This window comes from Lissotriton vulgaris, chromosome 7 (genome assembly GCF_964263255.1).
Source record: "Lissotriton vulgaris chromosome 7, aLisVul1.2, whole genome shotgun sequence".
Classification (NCBI taxonomy): Eukaryota; Metazoa; Chordata; class Amphibia; order Caudata; family Salamandridae; genus Lissotriton; species Lissotriton vulgaris.
In genome coordinates, this window is record NC_141695.1 from 1,526,175,528 (window position 1) to 1,526,198,769 (window position 23,242).

A 23,242-nucleotide genomic window follows, 5' to 3' on the forward strand; every position below is an offset into this window, starting at 1 on the left:
ACTTCCCGGAACATGCGTCACAGATCTTGTTTTGATAGAAAGGTCTTTCTCTCTCTGAAAAACCTCACTTGAAGCATTTCAACCACTACTATAATGTAAGGCTCAGAGGTTGCAGGAGAACCGAGAACAACACCCAAACTCTTTGGCAACAGATTTTATCTCTTTGCGGAGGCATTATCTCTGCTAATCCTTACAAACCCCTACACTGAGCTAGGGAACAGGGAGGGTTAGATGCTCAAATTAGATGTGCCTAGTGTGGTGGACAGTGTCTGAGGCTAGGCAAATCCTAGCTAATAAATAGCAGAGCAAGCCTGTCGTGCCCTCTGCTTGCAGGAAAGTTGTGCTTCAGAAGCCTGAAATCAGTTAAGTGTTGCTGCCCCTTGTAGGCTTCTTTACTTTGATAACTAGAATAGGGATTCTTAGTACAGTTCATTAAAAAAAGTTCTAGGTCACTGAGGTGTCTGATGTCACCGGGCCAAAGGCTGGAACTCAAGCACTGATTAACCAGGTGAGGGGAGACTTAATTAAGGTAACTTATAAAATCAGAAAACATTGTGTTGCCTCTCAGGTTTTGTTTGTGCCTCACTCTGTCTCCTTATGTAACTCATTCCCTTTTCATTGTCACTTCCCTCTCTCACTCTAACTCCCCCTGTATCCAATCTCTTCCTCATGCCCTATCTGTCTCATAAACAATACATGCCACATTTACACCCTCGCTCTCTGTCTTATTTCGCACCTCTTATCAACACCTCTCTCCATGTTCTTGTCTTGTTCACTCCTGTTTTTTTTCCTTTAATTCTTTCCACAGTGGGTGATAAAGTCCCAGCTGACATCCGCCTCATCAGCATCAAATCCACCACCTTACGTATTGACCAGTCCATCTTGACGGGTAAGTAACCGGTCCCAACACGGACATCTTCATATAGGGGCACAGAAGCGGACTGGCTCTTAGGGACACAAGGAGATTTCGCAAGTCTTGTTGCTCTGAGATGTGGATAGGACTGGACCATCCCAGTGACTTCCCTGTTCCTATCATTCCATTCGAGAAACATTCTCCTGAAGACCCTGTAGACCTGCACCTATGGGAGTTATGGGATGTGGACCGAGTTCTTGTTTGAAGTTAAGAATTGTATTACGTTCGCCCACTCACCACTTTAACAACCTCTATTCCCTTCATCATTTGTCTCACTCCAGGTGAGTCCGTCTCTGTCATCAAGCACACAGAAGCTGTCCCTGATCTCCGGGCTGTCAACCAGGACAAGAAGAATATGCTCTTCTCGGTAAGTACTGGTCTGCCTGGAGCCTCTCTCATGGCCACTCTTCCAAGGCCTCAAGCGTTCCCTCACCACAGTACACAGGGACTCTCTATCTCCTGAGCATATCCAGTAACTCTCCAGTCTGGTCAGGATTTTTCATGATACTGGCAATGGAATCAGTACATTGATCCCTCCCTGATCTCTGTCAGTCCATTCATGATCTCAGTTGTTTTTCTTAGGCTGTACCTGGAAATCTTAGGCTCTAAGCACTGTTGTAGCTTTCACTTGAAAGGCTTCAGTCCTGAAAGAGATTCAGGCCCCTATCACTGTCACTGGCTCACAGAGAGAAGTAATTATTTCCCCAGGTTCAGTAACATAACTTAAATGCCATGAGCTCCAGTGCAAGGTAGAAAAGGCCTCCTTTGGAGGCTGTTGAGGTACTAAAATGACAGCAAACATCAGGGTTTAATAGGCCCCTCTTGACTCTGGACCCCAGTGTCCAATGGTAGCTAACCCCTGTTCTCAGATGTGAGGCATCTCCTGCTTCTTTTGCCACCTGGCTTGACTGCATGTGTGATTCTTACTCATAGGGTACCAACGTGGCCGCTGGCAAGGCCATCGGTATTGTGATTGCCACTGGTGTCAGTACTGAGATCGGCAAAATCCGTGACCAGATGGCTGCCACAGAGCAAGAGAAGACCCCACTGCAGGCGAAGTTGGACGAGTTCGGAGAGCAGCTATCTAAGGTCATCTCCCTCATCTGCGTGGCCGTATGGATGATCAACATTGGACACTTCAACGATCCCATCCATGGTGGCTCCTGGTTCCGCGGTGCTGTCTATTACTTCAAGATTGCTGTCGCTCTGGCTGTGGCTGCTATTCCCGAAGGTGAGTACTTTAGTTCCAGGAGAAACTTGTGTCTCTGAACCAGTCATTGGATGTAGCCCCAAAAGACCCTTTAGTTGATACAAGTGTCTAGATTTGACCAAGTGGGTTTTATTTCAATTATATATTAATGGGTTAAGTTTGTTTTTATTAGCACGGGGGGAGAGATGCCAAAGGTAACTTCAGCTTTCATCCCATCCTTACTCTATGCTGAATTACGTAACTTTGCCGCACACAAAATGGTTTAATGGGTCTCATCAATGCGGTTTGTGCTCTTCATGGACAATCTTGATATAGACACCACCATAGCTAACACATATAATATGGTCATAGGGAAGCAAAATGCCTAAGTGAGGCCAATTTTGATTAAGGGCAAAACTGTCACGAGCGTCAGTGGGTTTCCTTACCTAGGTATAACCTCTGATTCTAGAAACTGATGGTTGGCATGTCTTGCAAACCACTGACTGCATTTTAACCAATCTGTACTGGTCTTATTTGGGCTGGCAGCAAATGTGGGGAGCATACCAATTCTGCAGATGTTGGAAGTTTACAGACTTAAATATTTACCGGTCTTGACATGTGGTTCCGCTATATGGGGATATCGGGACTGCTCTAGGCTCCAACAGTAGAAGAAACGTTTTTGCCAAAGAGTACTGGGAGTTAGCACTACCAACTCACAATTTTTTCCTTCATGAGGAACTGGGCTTACCATTTGTTGAAGATTAAATTAAAGTTGCTCAACTGCTCTTGTGACTGGCGGTCTGGAGCAACCCACACACATCGCTTAACTGAGAACTGATCATAGATTGCTTAAAATGTGATAACGGGTTAAAGATCCCTTTGCTGGGTTATATAAAGAGAAACCCCAAAGCCCTGGGTAGGCCTGATTTATTTGCCTTCCTCGTCGGTTGGATCAGGGTGAGAGGGGTAAGATAAATGCGTTATATATGAGCTCTTCATCAGATGCGTGGGAGCTCAGTTTTTTGGCCAGACCAACGATGAGAGAATACTTAGCCATCAAAGTCTGTGATGGCCCTGAGCTGTACCTTTCCCTGGTTAGAAATGTTTGGGAGCGTTCTTTGCTAACCAAGTTTCAAGTTGGCTCAATTCAAAGTTATTTTTGCTTCCCAACAGGCCAGTATGATCCAAAAAGTATCTTAGAATGCCCCCGTGAAAACTCCTCTCTGCAGACACCAGAGCACTTTACTTTTTTCTGTCGTTTTATGATCCTTTCAGGCGCTGCCTGAAAAAAAACACACACATATATATATATATATAATTATGTATGCATGTATGGGGCATATGTCTTAAGCCCTTTTCCCATTCGCAAACGGGCCGATTCTCAGAATCGGCCCGTTTGCGAATGGGAAAAGGCTTTTTAGGGTGTATCATCCCAAAAGGGCACCGCAAATTAGAGAATCACAAAATTTGTGATTCTCTATTTTGCGATTGCATTTAAGGAAGCGCATATTACCACCAACTTGAAGTTGGTGGTAATTTGTGGGTTCTTTGAAAAATTCACTTTTTTTGCATTTTTCAAACTGCCATGTGGCGCGTATACATGCCCTTAGGGCATGTATGTGCGCCACATGTGCACACATACATATTTCAGGGGTGCAACATGGTGTCCTTTTGACACCCTATCACCCTTGAAATTGCATTATCAATGTGCGATTCTCTAATTGTGAATCGCAAATTGAGAATGTCTTCCCATTCATTCTTATGGGCCTCCTAACCCATAGGAATGAATGGGAAGAAATCCCTTATGTGCGAATCTCAATTTGCGAATCGCAAATAAGGAATATGTAGGATTCACTTAATTTTTAGCAAATCCTACATAAATTGTATTTAGCTATTCTCCAATTGCGATTTGCTAAAAATCGCAAATTGAGAATCGCAAAAATCGTTTTCGATACATATGCCCCTATATCTATAAGGTATATAGATGTGGAGTTAAGAATAGGAAATCGACCTTTGCATATATTCAATAACAATTCAATATTTTTATTTTCTACACGTTGGCTACACTGTTACGGTAAAACGCTATTCTCTACTCAATATTCCAAATTGCAAGCATCTACTAAAGAGCGGGCTACAGGTTCTAATGGCAACTAGAATCAGTGGAATAAACTACTCTCCTTAGACATTTGAAAATAATTTACAGATAACAGCGTAAAATCCCAGGGAACAAAGCTCTGTGATACTTAAGGGCTTATTTTTCATCAGTAATTGTGTAACTATAGCCTTCATATTTCTACCCTACTTTGAAAATGTAAGTAAATAAAGTTCCTACTATAAAGAGCTCTATTGCCTAGAGGCCGTTGGGTGCGCTATGAATATAAAAACACTAAACTCTGGGTGCAAACTGCATACCACCGCTGTCAATCAGGGTTAGATCAGTGGGGTAGACAAAATGTTGCAGGAATACAAGTAACCTGCAGGTGATACAAGCCATTCACAGCAGCACAGATCAGAAACTGCAGTTCTGCATGTAGCCTATTGGTCACAGATTTGAATTCGGGTACACCAGGGTAATCCCCTCCGCCCGCCTGCAGGTTTTCAAAACACATAAATAAAAGGCATTGTTATTTGCAATGGCAGTAGCTTAAACTCTCGCAAATGCCAGACCTATTGCGTTGCAAATGCTTGTTTATTTATGGTCTCAATAGGGTTTTAAGATATGCTGTTTTATTATTGAATTTTACATGGGCGTTATTATGAATCTATTTATTTGTGTGTCTTTTATAGCCGGAATAAGGCCAAATTAAGATTATTACTTGATTACTTGACTGGGTGGGTGCTATACACTCCCAGCTGAGCTTTCACTCTCTCAAACTTCTTGGATTGTGTTTCTATTTTTTTTTTTTAAGAAGAAGAAAGATTGCAAAATAGTCAGTGACCTACAATACTTTTAAATCACTGCTGGAATGCATCTTGAACCATTCCAGATAAAGGATTAACCTCCCAGAAACGTACGTCTTAAATCTTTTCCATTTTCCATTTTGAAACTGAATTGCATCGGTGCAGTTGCATAGGGTGAGCCTCACCGTTTCCTAATTTCTAACTTACATTTTCAAATCAGTGAGTTGATCTTTCTCTCTGTGGTGCAGATAATAGAGAAATTAGAAATAATGGCCACACAAAGACTGCTGCACAGTTTCCCCTCTCGAGACAGTCAAACCTGCAAGTTCAGCTCGATCTGAAATCTAAAAAGAGAGATACAGTTTAGATTTCAGTTGTAGGTGCAGAAGTCCCTTATCCCGTAAATTTCTCGTACGCGAGTGCTGAAATGTCTCTGAATTAATAGTGCTCCAGATAGTTATTCTTCCCAAGTTGGATAAGAAGCAGTCACCTTCCTCAGGTTGGCGTAAGTAGAGGCATCAGTACAAACCTGGAACACTGTCCTTTTAGGGTATCTTGTTCACTCAAGATGCTCCTTGGAGTGTACGTGCGCTATATAAAAACCCCCAAACATCAAACATCAAACTCAGCGTGGTTTAGCTGATATTAGGCCAGGGCTAGATGGTATGAATCATGTGGTAAAGGCCAAAGATAGTATTCTATTGGTTACTTGAGTAGAATGGCTGGCGCAACCCAATGGGTTAGATTCTCATTTACTTTAGAAACTAGTATTTCTTGTAGGGACTACTTTTCTGTCGATTAGCGGACTTGTCTGTCCCAGCAGTGTTAAAGCACACAGAAGAGATAATGGAGGGTGTACTATTAGTGTGAATTACTGATAAAGAACAGAGGGGTAAACTCGCAAACAAGCCCTTTCATGGCACATGGGTGGCACCATGTTCAATACTGCCACTAGCATTCACTTGTAGAAGGGGGCAGTAATCCCTCGTTGAAGGATTGTAGCCCCTTGAGACAAGGTTAAAATATAAGTTCATTTGCATCCTTTTTCTTTTAAGCTGACTCTTAATGAGACAATGTAGGTAATTTCAGTGTCTTACTCCTCCAGGTCTGCCTGCTGTCATCACCACCTGCCTAGCTCTGGGAACCCGCCGTATGGCTAAGAAGAACGCCATTGTGAGAAGCCTGCCTTCTGTGGAGACCCTGGGGTGCACCTCTGTCATCTGCTCCGACAAGACTGGTACTCTGACCACCAACCAGATGTCCGTCTGCAGGGTAAGAGGAGCCAAGTTACTCTGTGTAACCCTTAAATTCCTGTCTGTAAATCAACACTAGGCCTAGAGCAGCATAGCCCATAACCGGGTGCTTATATCTACTCCGGACTCTCATGGACGGACCCCAAGAGTACGGACCACAACCTGAAGCAGAGTTCAAACAGGATTGTTAGGGCAAGGTTCGTTTTCTATACTCTTTGCAGAAAAAAATCCAATCACATACTGAATCGTTTCGTAGGTTATTTATTGTGGTGTTGTCACTATCCGTGATAGTGAGTGAACGGAACAGCCAACTCGCGTTTCACCCCTTTACACGACCATTCGGCCTGGGGCTTCTTCAGGGCGGTTAGTAGAATAGCCCAATTGGTGCTGTCCAGTTGCCTTGCAACTGGCATTCAATGCGTACCTAACTTGTACCCAGCCAGCACTCACCAAATAGTCCACTGGCACTCATGTAATGAATACTCCTGGACACTTGAAGATCTTGATTGTAGTGAAGTTTATTCGGCAGCAAACCCTGCGTCACCCAAAGCCAGGCACCACAAGCAACTGTCAAAACCTCAGTCTAAAAACAACCAACATAGAACACACTAGTCATATGCTAATACATAGCTACCAATCTAATACATGGCTAACATTCCTTCAAAGCTATGATTAACATCCCTGAAAGCCTATAACCTAACACCCTACCTATGTATTCTTCAAGCACGTCACTAATATCCAACTGGTGCTCAACAGCTATACATCCATGCACCAAACTGGTGCCTGAAACATCAGTGCAATGCATCACAATCAATGCCCTTCAGTACATCCATATACAACTGGAAACCAAAAGGCAATGTTTGAACAGTCTGTACAACCTGCCCACCATCAGATCCCATACTAAGCTTTGAGAGGGGGAACATCCTTTTCAACGCGGATGTTATCCCGCAGTGCTTTTACGACGCGTCCTTTACAACGCAAGTCGTAACCACGACTTGCGCTGGAGGGCGCTAAAGGATAAAGAATAGTATATTTACTATTCCAACATCTTCCCTACTATCCACGGGGACTGGTGTTAGAATAGTAAATTATACTATTTACTATCCGCGCCCAACAACGCAAGTCGTTGTAACGACTTGCGTTGTTAAAGACGCGTTGTAAAGGCACGCGTTGAAACTGTACGCTTTGTACCGTTATACATCCTTTGAGAGTCCAGGTCTCCTTGATTACTGGCTCTGACACGTCATGTCTTCTCTGCAGATGTTCATTCTGGATAAAGTTGACGGAGATGTCTGCACCCTGAACGAATTCAGCATCACTGGCTCCACTTATGCACCAGAGGGAGAGGTGTAAGTATTGCTGCCTGAGTTCTTCTGTTACACTTTGTCTCTGTGCTTCTTGCTATTCTTTGGTGCTTCTTCTCTGTTCCTCATTGATTTACTCTCCAACCTTTAGTGCTTTTATCCTGTCCCTTGGTGCTTTACTCTTTGCCTCAAATCGCCTGTCACTAACCTCTTTTCCACTCTTTGGGGGGGATGTTTACAAAAAAAAATTGAGTGCGCTGTGTTTCACCAAAATAGGTAACGCTGCGCTTCGACTTTTCTAAAACGCAGGAATGCGCCATATTTACAAAAGAAACGGCACGCCCCTCTGTTTACTGTAGTGCTGGTAATAATAAAGCTGCCTAGCGCCAGATAAGGCACCCTGGCGCCATGTTGCAAGGGGGCCTACGCTGCAGGGGTGATTGTTTATGCGCATGTAGGGACACTTTCCTGCACATCAATCAATAATGGCCAATTGCTCTTTCTATGTGTGCTGCAGAATGCAGTACACATGGAAAGAGCAAAAAAACTAGGAGAAATAATTTCTCATTGTATTGCCAGCCTTTCCTTGGTCTTAGTTTTTGGCATTGCCCCAAGCTTGTAAATGTGGGGTTGCGTCAAAAAGTCATTGGTGTTGCGGCAGAACGCCCACTGTGACACCCACTGCAGCACCCACTGCATGCCCCTTTCAAGCTAAGTGAAGCGTTAAAAGTGGCCTTATTTACAAGGCGGCGTTAAGCCACGTTAATGAGAAGGGGTTATCGCCACCACAAGGTTGCAAAAAGTGACATTCTGGTGGGGATATCTCCTAGTAAATATGCCCCTTTGTTTCTCAGTTCTTTCTCTCTACATCTCCTTGAGATTTTCTTTATATTTGTTAGTGCTTTTCACTTTATTCCTCAATGTTTTTGATCTTTCCTTTGTTTTTTCACATATGTCTAGGTCATGATTTTCTCTATTTACATTGCTCTGCCATCTCTGTTGCCTAATGTTTTTCTCTTTTTCTCTGCCTTTTTCTAACTGTTGGATAGTACATTTCCCTTTCTGTTTCTCAATATTTTTCTACTTATTTTGTATTTTCTCTTTCTTCACTAACTTTCCTCTCATGCTCATCACTCTATGCTTTGCTTTTTTTGTTTTTAGCACCGACATATGCACTTTTCTTCCTTTATTCTTTCTTGTATGTATCTTTTTATGATCTTGTATGCTTTTATCTCTAGTTTCAGTTTATTTTTCTGATACTCACTGTTCTTGTGTCGCTTCACATATCTGCTATTCTCTCTGTTGCTATGAGCTCTTTTCTTTCTACTCGTACACCTCTGTACCCATTGCTTTATTCACTGTTTTCTCATTGCTTTACTCGCGCAGATCCTCTGTCCATCTTTATCGCTTTGCTGGTCCTCTTTTCTCTCTGCTCTATAGTGATTTTTACACCATACCTCTGCAGTCTTCTGTCTGTTCTTAATTGCTCTATCTCTTCCTCAGTGCTTATTTCTCACTTCCTCTCCCTTTCCCTTGCTCCATTTTTTCTATTCTTCCTCAGTCTGAAGAACGATAAGTCAGTGAACAGCGGTCAGTATGATGGTTTAGTTGAATTGGCCACTATCTGTGCTCTGTGCAACGATTCCTCCCTGGATTTCAATGAGGTAAACAGAAACGGTGTGCTTTTCTCTGTGCTCTTAAATGCTCCTTATCCTACCCTGCTATCTCCTTCCCTGAGACATGCTCAGATTATATACATCTTTATTTTAGGGGCTGAATACAGGCCGTGTTATCATACCTCCAAGGTGTACGCTGTTATACCTCATTTTGAGCTCTGTGACTGCCAGAATGTCTAGGCGCTCAGGGAACATCCTTTACAACGCAACTTTTACAACGAAGTACCTTTACGACGCAACCATTACAACGCAACTTTTACAACGTCTTGCGCTGGGGGGTGCTCTAGGATAGGGAATAGTTTCCAACACCTTCCCTACTATCCACGGGGACTGGAGTTGGAATAGTAAATTAAACTATTCACTATCCAGCGCCCCCCAGCGCAAGTCGCAACGGCTTGCGTTGTAAAACTTGCTTTGTAAAGGCATGCATTGTAATAGCATGCGTTGTAACGTCATACATCCTAGGCGCTCATATGCCGAACACATTTCCATTGTTTGCAAAGACCATCAAAAACATTGGAGGAACACCTCCCTTGATATTTTCTCATTGCATATATTTATACATAGTCCATCAGGGCATGCTAGGTACAACTTTTTAGCTTGTTTATATTTTCCAATAGGACAGTCATGGGGTTTAATAGTACGCCAACACTTTTTGTGTTGTATGAGATCAAGCACATGACTTCTTGTCAGCTGGTTACTACACGTGTAATATCAGACAGAAGTGATATAAGTGACTAGCAGCACTATGTGTGCGATATCTGGCCAGAAAAATGACGCGACTCATGATCTTATGTCAGATGACTACTATGTGTGCAATATCTGTCTTGAGAAGTACAAGAGCAAAGAAGTGATGGAGAATGGTGTGATATGAGACAGGCACTAAGTGCTATATACCAGGCTAAGCAAATAGTAGTATTTTTTTGTAATATGAGAAGGGAAGGTCAAAGCATATGTGATAGCTTTGTTTGTTTATGCACTTATTGGTGCATTTTTATGTAACAATCATTTATCTTTCACCACTGTATCTAGCAAAAATGGTAGTACAAAAGAGCCTTTTGGCCCAGGACCTTTTTACCCTTTGAAATGAAATGATTGTTTTATTGCACAATTACTTAAAATCATTTGCAATATTTCCTGAATAAATAAAACAATGGTTAAAATTCGTTAGAGTTCACACTTTAGAAATATGAACAATGCCTGTTCTTCCAAAGGGGCTTTTGCATGTGTGACTCCCATACAAATATCTCTTCGCAGCCATTTGTTTAAAAGTTAGTGTTGGTTCCCAGCCTTGATGCCCCCAGGAAACAAGAAAGAAAAAGGCTGGTAGCATCCATTCGTACCACCGTATTATCTAACAGACTCGAAGCTTATGGTGCCAGTGTGCCTTTAATAACATAATGAAGATTGTGTTGTAGCTGCCTGACAGGACTCTTCACTAGGAGCTTACTTGTCGTTCGTGCTATGCCCAGTCGTATCATCAAGCCCTTCTTGTTCAGACAGCCGGCCACGCACCTCTGCCATATATTTCCCAAATTTGCCCAGTTCCATTGGTGTGGTGCAAGATAACAAGGCAGATCCTGCTTCTTTGTATGTCCAGAGAGACACATTTAAAAAAAAAAATATCTTTATTAGTTTGAGAGAAGAAATATAAGCAATTAAAATACCATAATAAGCAATACAACCAAAAAGAGAGTTACACAATAAATAAATAGATAAATACGCATTCATCAGTATAGATATAATCAATGTCATATATATCACCGGCATATCAATTAATATGGTGGAAAAAGCAATAAAGAAGCAAAACGAGAGAATCAGTTGTAACACTTGTAAAAATCAATCAGCAAGATAAAGAGAGAAAAGAAGAAAAAAGAGAAGTAAAAATAAAACAAACAAGAGAGAGAGAGAGAGAGACATCGGTTTTAACAGCTTTCGACGTTGCAGTAGCAGACCTGGCCAACAAAACACCAGATGCAGCAGGGACTCTTCTTTGTACTTGCAAATTATGCATTTGGTTGTATGGGCCAGACATTTCCATCCAGTATTTAGCTCTTTTACTGGTAGGGACAGCAGCCTTGCCCGTTGAATGTCATTTAAGCAGTACCTTCCCAGTGCTTGGTTCAGATATGGCTGTATTCTATGTTCCTAATATGATGTAATTAATGCAGGCTGGTTGCCCCTGGTTAAGTAGTGTAGTATATCTACTTCTCGTGATAGTTGCTGGATTTGTTTGTTTAATGTGTTTTTAATTGCCACGTAACTTGTCCCTTCCTGGCACCAATTTTGCATTGCTAGGCCAAGTACTGCCACAGCTTTTTACATGTATTTGTTCCATGGGTTGGCCGTCCCTTCAGATATTGGTTTGAGCATGTTTTTTCAGCTTCCAGCGTTTCCTTCAAGGACTTGGTAGTAGTATTTCGCCTGTGTTCTCGAGCATTCATAGTTTTGCTGGAACAGGCCAAACTCTAGATGGATTAGGCTGTTGCGGGTGTATGTTGATCAATTAAAAATGTGTTTGTACGTTTGGCACTGAGATTTTTTAAGCAGGATGTCCATTTGGTCTGGCATCGCCTGTTGTGCATCGCCCGCTATTGCCATTATTTTGCATTGCATGTTCCTTCTAATTGGTACCTTCATTGGGCTGTGCAGTTTCCTGTGGAGTTTGCTTAAGGCGTAAATTGTCGAATGAGCCTTAGACTTCATTCTTTGTTGGTTTGTAGTGCCTTCCCAGTGTCGCTAAATTATGCCCACAGTAGTTGTATGTTTTTGTGGTGGAGTTTATCTGGTCACCCACTCCCCATTTGGGTAAGGCTTTTTTCGCACAAGGCCCAAAAACCATTACTATGGTCTTGTTTGAGTTTTTAAGAATGTTCAGTTCCAATTTATAAACCGATGTGGGTGTGATCCATAATTACCAGGTTGTCTGCATATTGTAATATTTGGAATCTGTTGGAGCCGATTTAAGGGATTGCAAAGTTTGCGTTTTGGAGCGTCTATCTGCTGTGTATACATTGAAGAAAGTTGGGGCAAGGACACAGCCCTGTTTTAAGCCGCGATCTTTATAACGTTTTTTTGAAATCGTGTTCTGTGCTTATTTGATTCTTCCCAGGTGCTTTCAAGAGGTCTTCTGGGATGCCCAATCTCCTTAGCTTGTTCCAAAGATTATCGTGGGAGACCCAGTTGCACGCTGCAGATTTTTCAACGAAGCAAGCAAAGACAGTTTTTCTTGTTTTTGATGTTTGTTTGCTGGCCCAGATAAGATAGTGCCATTATGTTGTCTACTGTCGAACCACCTTTGCAGAACCCATTTTGATATGTGGGGAGAATCTCTTTATCCTCGATCCATCTGTTCAGTTCTACTAACTGAGTGCCAGCGTAAGCTTTCCCTTCAATGTCCAGAAGGTGGATCAGTTTGTAGTTTTTTGGATCTGTATTATCTCCCTTCTTGAAAATTGGCTGTAGAAAGGAGCCACGTTATGACTCTGGGACATCGGCTTGCAATCTGCATTCAGAGAACAAGGTGGATACGACATCTCTCCAGTATGCTGGCTGTCCTTAAACATTCCCGACAGGAGTCTGTTTGGACCAGGAGTCCTATCTCTTCTTATCTTTTTTATTATCTCCCTGACAGCTGGAGCATTTTAGTCCATGCCTCCATCTTCTGCCCTGGGAGAACCATCTCCGTCTGCTCTCTCAACCGGGGAGTCTTCTATGTTGGCCGGCACAGACAACACTTGAATTTCTACGTAGATTGTGGCTATGTTTCAGCTGCGATGGAGTTGCATCGGTCCACTTTGTCGTTTTCTAGCTGGGCTGTATATTCCGATAACTGCCTATGTTTGTGGCTCTTTGAGAGCTCGTGGATTTTGATCCATTCCTCCTCAAGTTGCTTCTGTTTTAATTTTCATGTGAGGTGTTTTCATTCCAAGTGAAGTTCTCTTCAATTTAGCTTGGAGACTTGTATGACAGTAATTAAATGATTCCTTTTTGCATGTCTTGAGTTACTAGTGGACTCCTTAGTGTCATGTTGTCATGCCATATTTGTAATTTCCTTATTCTTCCCTGGAGGGTTGTTTGTAGGCCCAATGTCCAAGTTCCCCAGTTTTTGATAGTGTATTCGGGGGTTGTACAATTGTCTCTGCCTTCCTGTGGTATTTTCCATCCTGTTAGATTTACTACATTTTGTTCGTTTCATCTGATCCTTCTGATTAGGGAATATTCCTCATTACCCCTTGTGTGGGCGAGGTAGAGATTTTGTTCACGTTATTTGCTATGTATCCTTAGATCCGTTTGGAGGATTGCATGATCACTTGTTTCATGCACCATCATTGCAAAATGTTCCATGTTTGGGATAAGATTGCCGCAAAGTAAAATGTAGTTGATTGTTGTGCGATTGTTTTATGAAAGAATTTTTGGAAGTTTTGGACTTTTAGATAGTACCACTGCAGAAGTTAAACTGTAGTTTTGCAAGAAGTTATTAAAGATTTTTTATGACCGTGCTAAATGCAATATTCTGCTCGTGTCGTTCCCAAGGTGATCTAGACTGGTCTCCTATAATCACCTTAGCAATAGATGAATATGTGCACAGGATTTCCTCTATTGTGATGATCGCAGATCTTGTTGCTTCCAGTGGGCCTTTCCCTGGACGTTAAGGTACACATTTATTATTTGGAGCGAGGATCTTCCTTCCTTGTCCTTGTTATTTTCCACTATGAACGCCTGCAGCATTTCAGAGTCTATCTTGATTTTGTTTGCTTTGAAATCGGTTGCGTGTATTATTCATGTCGAGATTCCACCAGATGGTGTGCCATACTGTTGATATTTGGTCTCTGGTTTGTGAAAGCCTGCAAAACCAGTGGCGGCTCGCCGAGGGAGTGCTGCAGGGCGGCGGGGTGCGGGAGGGGCAGGGTGGGGGTAGTGGAGTCCGACATACAACGGACTGGAGTAAGGTAAGTCGTTAAATAAATAAATAAATGAAACAATTTACCTTGCACAAGGTAAATTGTTTTATTTATTTAATTACTTACCTTACTCCTGTCTGTTGTATGTCGGACTCCACTACCTCCCACCCTGCCCCTCCCCACCCCGCCTCACCGCCCTGCAGCACTCCCTTGGCGAGCCGCCACTGTGCAAAACCCTCCATATGTGTAGCCTTGGTTGCCAAGGAATCTTGTAGGCAGACGATGTCCCCCTCTTGCAGCATCTTCCTGGCAGATTCATGCTTTAGTGTAAAGGCTAAAAGAGATAAGGCAGAATATATTAAAAGTTCATAACTGAAAGAGGAAATCTGAGGTTGGAAAAGCATAGGGGATCAAGCACACACCAAGGAATATCCCACATTTTGAATATATAGGAAATTTGACAAAACATTGTTAGAATGTGAGCTAAAAATAATTGCATGGTGAATTATGGTATATAAATAAAATATGTGTTGTTAGACAAGGCACAACACATATATCACATGAAACTCTTTACTCAGTATGAATAATCCTTTTAAACAGGCGTTACTGTTACTCACCTGATGATTCCATCTTTTCGTTACAGTCTAAAGGAGTTTTCGAGAAGGTTGGTGAAGCCACAGAGACTGCCCTGACCACCTTAGTGGAAAAAATGAATGTGTTCAACACCGAAGTGCGTAGCCTGTCCAAGGTGGAGCGTGCCAATGCCTGCAACTCTGTGAGTATTTCTTAGTACAAATGCAACATGGAGAGTGTTCCTAGGTCTCAGAGTGTCTATAGATTTTCCTGAACTAGAGGGTGTCTCTGTGCTCATTCCTCTTGTCACCAGCTATTCATCAACGTATCTGGTATATTCTCAGGAAATTAACTAGTTCTTGCAGTGTTTTTTGACTAGTGTTTTCTGAGGTGTTATCCTGAGTGATGCTGTTTGGTTGGGAAATGGCTTTTATGATGATATCCTTCTGATGTTAGTTTGATGGTGGATTGATTGCCCACTCTGTCTGGGCAGTTTTGGTTGAAGATGTGTTGGCTGCAATGAAAAACCTGGCATGAATGGTTGAATAATGGGTTGGCGTGTGTGGTATCCTTGTAGGTGGCATTGATTTGAAAACAATGTTAGCAATGTTGCAAGAATAGTAGTTTGGCTGGGGTTTGTATCTTGGTTGGGTTGGTTTGATAATAGGTTGTTTTAAGATTGCATTCGGGCACTGTTGGCTGCACAGTAGTTCTGTTAGAGAGGTTGTCTTGTAATGCTGTCTTAGTTAGATGTTGGGCTTGTTTTTGGTAGTACTCATGGGTAATTCTAGAGATAGTACTTTGGTTTGGGTTTGTATCTAGGTGGTTTTGGTTGGATTATGGGTTGCTTTCTGGGTGAATCCTCTTTGGGGTAGTTGGATAGTGTATTATATGGGTTGGAAAGGTACAATGGTAAGGATAGATAGATGGATGGTAGGTTAGATTATGATGGTATCCTGCTACTGTTAAAGGTTGAATTTGATGATTGGGCTGTAAGGTTGTTTGTGTCATTTTGCATTTATGGTGTGCTATATTGGTAGTGATGGGTGCATGTGCGGTGGTTGATTTAGGGTGTTTTCCAGTACCTGCTTTGGCTAATGAGCATGGTCAGATATACATCCTTATACTTATGTCTCTAATACCTCACCCTCTTCATCTTCCAACAGGTCATCAAACAGCTGATGAAGAAGGAATTTACTCTGGAATTCTCCCGTGACAGGAAGTCCATGTCTGTGTATTGCTCACCTGCCAAGGCATCCAGAGCTGCAGTTGGAAACAAGATGTTTGTCAAGGTGGGTCTTTGGCTCCTGCAGACTCAGCCAGACTCTGTCTCAACAGGGGAAGTCATATGTGAATACTTCCTAGTGAATACTGAATTTTTGTGTTCATGTGTGTGTGGGCGATACTGAATATTTGCACATGAGCTGATTCATATGCACTGATGTGTTGCTGTAGGTCTATGTTTAAGCTAGTCTGAATGCCTCAATGTCTTTGTGACCATGTATGAGCACAGATACATCTCCACGGCCACTAAACAGAGCTTTGTACCTAAAGGTGTCCCACTGTGTGTCCTTGTGTCCAAATTTAGTGTGTCACCACATCTGCACCATTGCTGAAAAATTAATATTTGAAAATGTCACTGTTTCTTACAGGGTGCACCAGAGGGTGTCATTGATCGTTGCAACTATGTCCGTGTCGGAACTACCCGCGTTCCCCTCACAGCTGCAGTCAAAGACAAAATCATGACCGTTATCAAAGAGTGGGGCACAGGCAGAGATACCCTTAGATGTTTGGCACTGGCTACCCGTGACACCCCCCCCAAGAGAGAGGAAATGGTACTGGAAGACTCCACCAAGTTTGCCCAGTATGAGGTAAGTTGGATACCTTTACAACAATGTATACCGCTTTCCTTTATCCCTGCCACTTCCACATCTGTGGCCACCATCATCAAATATGTTTCCTTACTGGCTAACAGCTGTTAACCCCCATTACTAGCACCCTTTTTCCATTAGTTTTGTCTCTGAGATTTCAGGTTAGAGATATTTCCATTTAACATGTCCAAAAGGGGTGCATGACATCCTTGGAAGGCAGCTAAAACTTCAGTGAGTCCCAGTGCAAGGCTTTGAATTAAGTTACAAAAAACGTATGCGAGACAGTAGTGCACAATCAAGATGCTGCAAACAACCTGGCATAAAAGAAACAAAACACAGTCAGTACTTAAGGGCCAATTCCGAATACAGGAAATTGTGAATAACCAGGATGCTTTAGGCTTTGCAATTTTGAGGTAGTTGCACCCTAGTGAACTTGGGTCCCCACAGAGTGTTCCTAATGTATACCTAAGGCTCTACCTCCTGTAATGAAATTTGAACTGTGTCCTCTTTCTTTTTCCCACAGGCTGATCTGACCTTCGTTGGTGTTGTGGGCATGTTGGACCCTCCCCGTAAGGAAGTCACTGGCTCCATCCAGCTCTGCAGAGATGCTGGAATCCGTGTCATTATGATCACTGGAGACAACAAGGGTACTGCCATCGCCATCTGCAGGCGCATTGGCATCTTCACTGAGGATGAGGAGGTCTCTAACCGGGCCTACACCGGGCGTGAGTTTGATGACCTTCCACTTGCCGAGCAACGCGAAGCCTGCAAACGTGCCTCTTGCTTTGCTCGTGTGGAGCCTGCTCACAAGTCCAAGATTGTGGAGTTCTTGCAGTCCTTCGATGAAATCACAGCCATGGTGAGTCTATGACACCAGGGCAATTTGGTATTACAGAAGGGGCGGCAGACACTTGTGCAGCCACTTCTGTAACTCAGACTGCACTGCCGCATATGCTGCGCCAGTACTATCTCTAGGGCTTTCCCTCATTTGCATGGGGGCGTGGTTCCATGCAAATGAGGAAATCTCTTTACCTCTGGCCCATGCCATACTATGGAAGCGGGTGAAGAGGTAAAGAAGCTGACAGGAGGTGCACTGTTGAGAGCCCCCTGATGCCAGTCCTTTGGAGGGGATCAAGGCCCCCAGCCACTCACCGCACCCTCCTACAGGGGGATAAAGTGCAGGCAGGTGTTTGTCATTGCTGGACTGGAAACGCAAACCGGCCCTGGCAATTGTGTCAGACTGGCCGCGGGGGGGGGGGGAGGGGCGCGGTTTGGGGGACAGAACACTGCAGCTGCTTTTGTCACAGCGGGCTGATATTGAAGCTATGCTGCAAAACCGGCCCCTGGTAACAAAAACGGCCCTCCAGAGATCCAAAACCGCCCCCCACACTGGCGTCCCTACGGAAAAACACCTGGTGCCCGCTACGGCCAGTTCGGTCCTGGGTGCTGCCTGCACAGTGAAACGCAGAGCGGCTTTAAAGCAACCGTTCTGTATTTTCACATGATTGCGCTGCCTCCAGGGCAGCACAAAGTTGCGGCTGCCCTGAGGGCAGTGTATTCAACCAATGGAGCATACTCTCCCTGTATGCGCACAGCACACCTGTTTGAAACTGTGCCGTGAAGCATACAGGGAAAGTGCGCCCTTTACATAATAACAGGACCCCAGGGGGGATGAAAGACCATGCGTGTCTGTGTAGAATATTTCTAGGTGATCGATCACTTGGTGGTGCTATGGAAAATGATTTACTGCAGCAAATTTTTCAAATCTAAATGTCTCTACCTTCTCTCTATCCTCTAGACTGGTGATGGTGTGAATGATGCCCCAGCCTTAAAGAAAGCTGAGATTGGTATTGCCATGGGTTCCGGCACAGCAGTCGCCAAGTCTGCCTCTGAGATGGTGCTGGCTGATGATAACTTTTCCTCCATTGTGTCTGCCGTAGAGGAAGGCCGCGCCATCTACAACAACATGAAGCAGTTTATCCGCTACCTGATCTCCTCCAATGTCGGTGAAGTGGTCTGGTGAGTGCTGCTCTCACCAATCACTGGATTTTTGGGGAGCTTCACACCTCTGTCAGCCAAGTCTTATCTTACATTTCGGTCAAGCTCATTACAGTACACCCCTGTCTAGACTCGTATTCATGTGCACTTCTAGTTTTTTCTAGACACCTAGGGCCTCATTTATGGCCTTAAAAGGGAGTAAAGGGAGACTCCCGCAACAGAGATAGGGAAGTGATACCACTTCCCCTGGGAACACAGCTTACTGGACTTAGGACGTTGCTTTGATTCATCTACCGGTTTGTGTCCCTGTCGCCCTTCCCCTCATCTTTCCATGCGATGTCCTTCACCCTCCCCTCCTCTTTCCTACCTTCATTACCTGTCTACTTCCCTCCTACCCCTCCTCCCCTGGATCTTTCCCCTTGCCTGCTTTTCCCCTGACGTATTTGTGCTTATTGTTTATCTCAACCTTATAAGTAGCTATGTTACCCTGCTCTAATAACTGTGTAACCTCTGTAACAATGTAACCTGTAATTCTGATCTGATGCTCATGTAAAGCGCTCTGATACCTCCGGTTCTAGCCAGCGCTAAATAAAACCTTTAAAATAAAAAATCAAGGCACCTTGCTGTGCTGCCTTCTGCCAAAGTGAAAGGGCAGGAATGCGCCATATTTATGGCAAAGCGGTGCATTTCTGCCTTTTCCCCTGCGCTGGTGCCCTTGTGGCAGCCCAGCGCTAGTGCTGGCACCCTTGCATAATGGCGCAAGGATGCCTCCGTTTTTGGTAGGATTGTTTGCAGGAAGGGTAACATTCCTGCACAAAAACAATCCTAACAGGCCCTTTACCCCAGAAAGATTAAAAAACGAGGAGAAATAAAAGTTATTTCTCCTTGTTACACCTCCCCTCTGGAGGCGTATGGATTTGGTGATTTCCCAGGCTGACTTGCCTTTCTAAATCTGGGGCAGCATCATAATTCCCTAGATGTGTCTTTGGAAAACCGACTGCAACGCCCATGGAAAGCCTATGGCAGCAATTTGTGCTGAGGCCACTAAAAGTCACTCAGGGTGGTTTTGTGTGGCTTCATAAATCTTTATGAGAGCCCTGCGCCACACATGTACCACTTTACATGGCGCAAATGTGATGCAGGGCTCTCATAAACAACCCCCTTAAACCTTTGTTCTGTCTGCTTCTTAATCTGAGTTGCTGTCCATTTCTTGCTTCCTTTTCTCACTTTTCTGCGCTCTCTGTCTATCTTTCTTTTTATGCCTCCAGTATCTTTTTGACTGCTGCTCTGGGACTGCCAGAAGCTCTTATCCCTGTCCAGCTGCTCTGGGTGAACCTGGTGACTGATGGTCTGCCCGCTACTGCTCTGGGCTTCAACCCCCCTGACTTGGACATCATGGGCAGGCCCCCTCGCAGCCCCAAGGAGCCCCTCATTAGTGGATGGCTCTTCTTCCGTTATCTGGCTATTGGAGGTACGATGATGGTGGACGGTTACAGAAAACTAAAAATGCATCCTTCTGTTGTAGGCACTGATCTTGAGTTTTGATCTAATCAAGGCCTTCATTGGTGGGGTGGAAGCACTTGAAGATCTGCTTCAGATCACTCACTAAAACACAAAAAGTTTCACTTTGAATCATCTGACATTGGCATCTACAAAATAGTTGTAGCAGGCCAATGGCAAGGGCTCCCCAGTGGATTCCAAGAGGATGAATATGTCATCTACCCTTACACACAAACATGCTCTTTCTACTATGGACTCCAGTGGCTTCAAACCTCTTCTTAAAATTGAACTATTGCATAAGATTCTAGCAGGAACTACCTGCACACGAGAGGCCTGCTGATCACAGACCCTGCACTCACTAGAGATACCCAGAGCACAGATTGCAGTTCACGCAAATGTCTCATGCACAGTACAGATATCTGAGCAGGCCTTGTGCGCAAATAAGAATGTCTAATGATGACCTCACGTGGCAATAAGATTTTCTGGCCGAGGGCCTCACACAAACATAACAAACTACAAATGTGTTATGGCATCAAACACCCACCGGACAATTATATGCTGAATCAAACAGACATACATACTTAGCCAAACAGAGGAGCTTTTAATTCTTTCCAAAAGGGTATCAACTGATTCAACAGTCTCAGTACATCGGGCAAGGCATTACACACTAGTTACTCGCAATTACCACAAAGGATCTATCTCCATCTTTGTTTCCTAAGACATTTAGGAGGGACTAACAGATAGTTGTACACAAATTGCCTCTAACTACTGAGGGTACCTTAAACCTCCTCGTCACTGAGCTGATTTTATTTCCACTTCCAGCATCTTGATCCCTGTATGTGTATGCCAAATTCCTTTTACCATTTAGAACCCATGACTGACAATATGATCCATTGTTATAGATAGTCGGGCATTTGGGAGGCTTGCATCTTGTACCTGGTTTGCTCCTTCATAAGATTGTCCATAGGCAGCCAAACTCCATGCAGTTAGGGAGTTTTCCCCACGGAAAGTCAGGATTTTCCTAAAGGTCTGTCCATATCTGAGCATTTCTTATATTTCTGATCATGCTGGTACTGTTCATACCGACATGGCTGTTGGCACCGCGTGAGGCTCACAAGTCTGCTTCACCAGCTGATTGTGTTATTGTGGGTTTGTGTGATGAGCATGACCGTTTTATTGATGCTTCATCTGCAGGCAGCAGGTGCTACTTCATTATTTAGGTGCCAAGACCAACTGTTGTATGGATTCTGTATTCCCGATTGTTTGTCAAGTTGTGCTTCTAAAGAATGGTACAGCAGGTATTGTTTAAACCACTGTGTGGCTGCTTAATTGGTGAGTAGTGTCACTTCGGTGCACTGGCGCTGACATTGTATGGACCTGAACCTTCAATGGCCGCCTCCTAGGGCTGTAGTGCAGGAATTGAGTGGTGGAGCTGGCATTACCTAAATTTCGGTTCGCAAATTGTGCTACTGTTGTGTGACAAGCAGGCCCGGTTCTAGGGGGTGGGCCGGGTGGACCAGGCCCACCCAAAGATGAGCCTGGCACACCCAAACATGAACCTTGGCCCTCGCAGTGAATCTGCCACGATGTACAACAATTTTAAAAAATTCAGGTCACTGGTGATCTATGATCCTGCTGGAAAGCTATCATTTGTCTGTTGGCAGTTTTTAAATGCAGATAAACCGAATTCTATGTGGATTGTCAGCGGGTCACTGCCTTTGTCACAGAGATCCTTGTGTTACTCGCAGTTCAGAAGTTGCAATCCTAAATTACGACAGTGACCTATGAACTGCCATGAAAGAGCTGTATACAATGTAGTTAGAACTTCCCCGGTCTTTCATTATTCTAATGCTGCTAAAAAGAGTTTGTTTGGGCAGTTATACATTTTTCTCAGTAAAGCCAACCCCCAACCACTGGAGTATTCTTTAAATCCTGAGTTTGTGCTGCTCCAGACCCAACCCTCATAAAATATGTTACCCACCATCATGGATGACGTGATTCCTACACCTTGTAATCCTCATTGCCTTAAGTGACATTCCCTGTAGACTGATTTATTGTCTCTGTATAATGACAAGGTGGGTGAGTCCCTTTGACACTAAATACATTCTGCTTAGCTGCGTCATTGGCAATTTTTCCTTCTACTTCAGGGCGTGACTTCGGCCATATGGCATAGCTGGTGAGGTCCACTTCTTTTTGCCATACCCGTGCAAGGTTGATTCACTTCTAAGTTCTGAGGCGGCTGTGTGCCATGGTTGCCTTGTTATCGACACTGATGGCGTTCTCTCCCCACAGGATATGTCGGTGCAGCCACAGTTGGTGCAGCCGCCTGGTGGTTCATGTGCTCCGAAGACGGACCGGAAGTCACCTTCTATCAGCTGGTAAGACCGCGCAATGTGGCTTTTGGATATTGTGTCACAGATATAAATATGTTCTCACCAGACAGCCAGCTCCTGTCCGCAGGGAAATGATTGTGAGTGTCTAGCGCGAGCATGATTCAGGAGTTCTCAGCTAGGCCTGAGGTGAAATTATGAAGTATATTTAGTTATAATTCTGAAAATGGGTGTTTAACAATCGTACATGGTTGTAAATTGTGAAACCTCCTCATTCATCTTATAATGGTCCGAACAATTCGCAATAGTGCCTGTGTATCTCTCTGTAGACTCCAGTTAGCACCTGTTGTGAACTTTGGCGGCCACTGATGTGATGTGTTCTGGGGATTATCTGTTTGTAGCCACACATTTCACGAGGCCTGTTTGTCCATTTCTGCTGCTCTAACCCACATGTTTCCTCTTGTCAGTCCCACTTCATGCAGTGCACAGAGGACAACCCCGAATTTGAAGGGCTGGAATGTGAGATTTTCGAGTCTCCTGTCCCAATGACCATGGCTCTGTCCGTATTGGTCACCATTGAGATGTGCAACGCCCTCAACAGGTGAGCAGTCTCCTCTTTTGCCTGCTTCATGTTCTTGCCTATGAAGAGACCACTTTCCTTCCCATCGCTCACTCTCTATTTCGGAAAGGCATTGTGCCCTATCAGATATTTTGTGCGCACAAATACTTGGGGAGAATTGGTTTAGCACATGTAATTCTTCTAGCTTGTTACCGAACTAAAACTTACATTTCCCCTACCTTTTTTTTATCTACTTTAATGACTTTTAAGT

At 43.8% G+C, this 23,242-nt stretch overlaps 1 protein-coding gene across 2 annotated transcripts in view; it reads left to right on the forward strand.

The window, feature by feature from the left end:
* Positions 1–23,242, forward strand: part of ATP2A1 (ATPase sarcoplasmic/endoplasmic reticulum Ca2+ transporting 1) — a 49,024-nt gene that overhangs the window by 14,373 nt on the left and 11,409 nt on the right. For both annotated transcript variants that reach the window (XM_086932397.1, XM_086932396.1), the window contains exons 6-19: positions 809–889; positions 1,195–1,280; positions 1,847–2,144; positions 6,109–6,275; positions 7,517–7,605; positions 9,122–9,224; positions 14,784–14,915; positions 15,880–16,005; positions 16,366–16,584; positions 17,108–17,443; positions 18,383–18,603; positions 19,851–20,053; positions 22,375–22,460; positions 22,880–23,013. In XM_086932397.1, the coding sequence (XP_086788523.1) occupies positions 809–889; positions 1,195–1,280; positions 1,847–2,144; positions 6,109–6,275; positions 7,517–7,605; positions 9,122–9,224; positions 14,784–14,915; positions 15,880–16,005; positions 16,366–16,584; positions 17,108–17,443; positions 18,383–18,603; positions 19,851–20,053; positions 22,375–22,460; positions 22,880–23,013 (2,281 nt within the window). The remainder of the gene's footprint in view (positions 1–808; positions 890–1,194; positions 1,281–1,846; positions 2,145–6,108; positions 6,276–7,516; positions 7,606–9,121; positions 9,225–14,783; positions 14,916–15,879; positions 16,006–16,365; positions 16,585–17,107; positions 17,444–18,382; positions 18,604–19,850; positions 20,054–22,374; positions 22,461–22,879; positions 23,014–23,242) is intronic.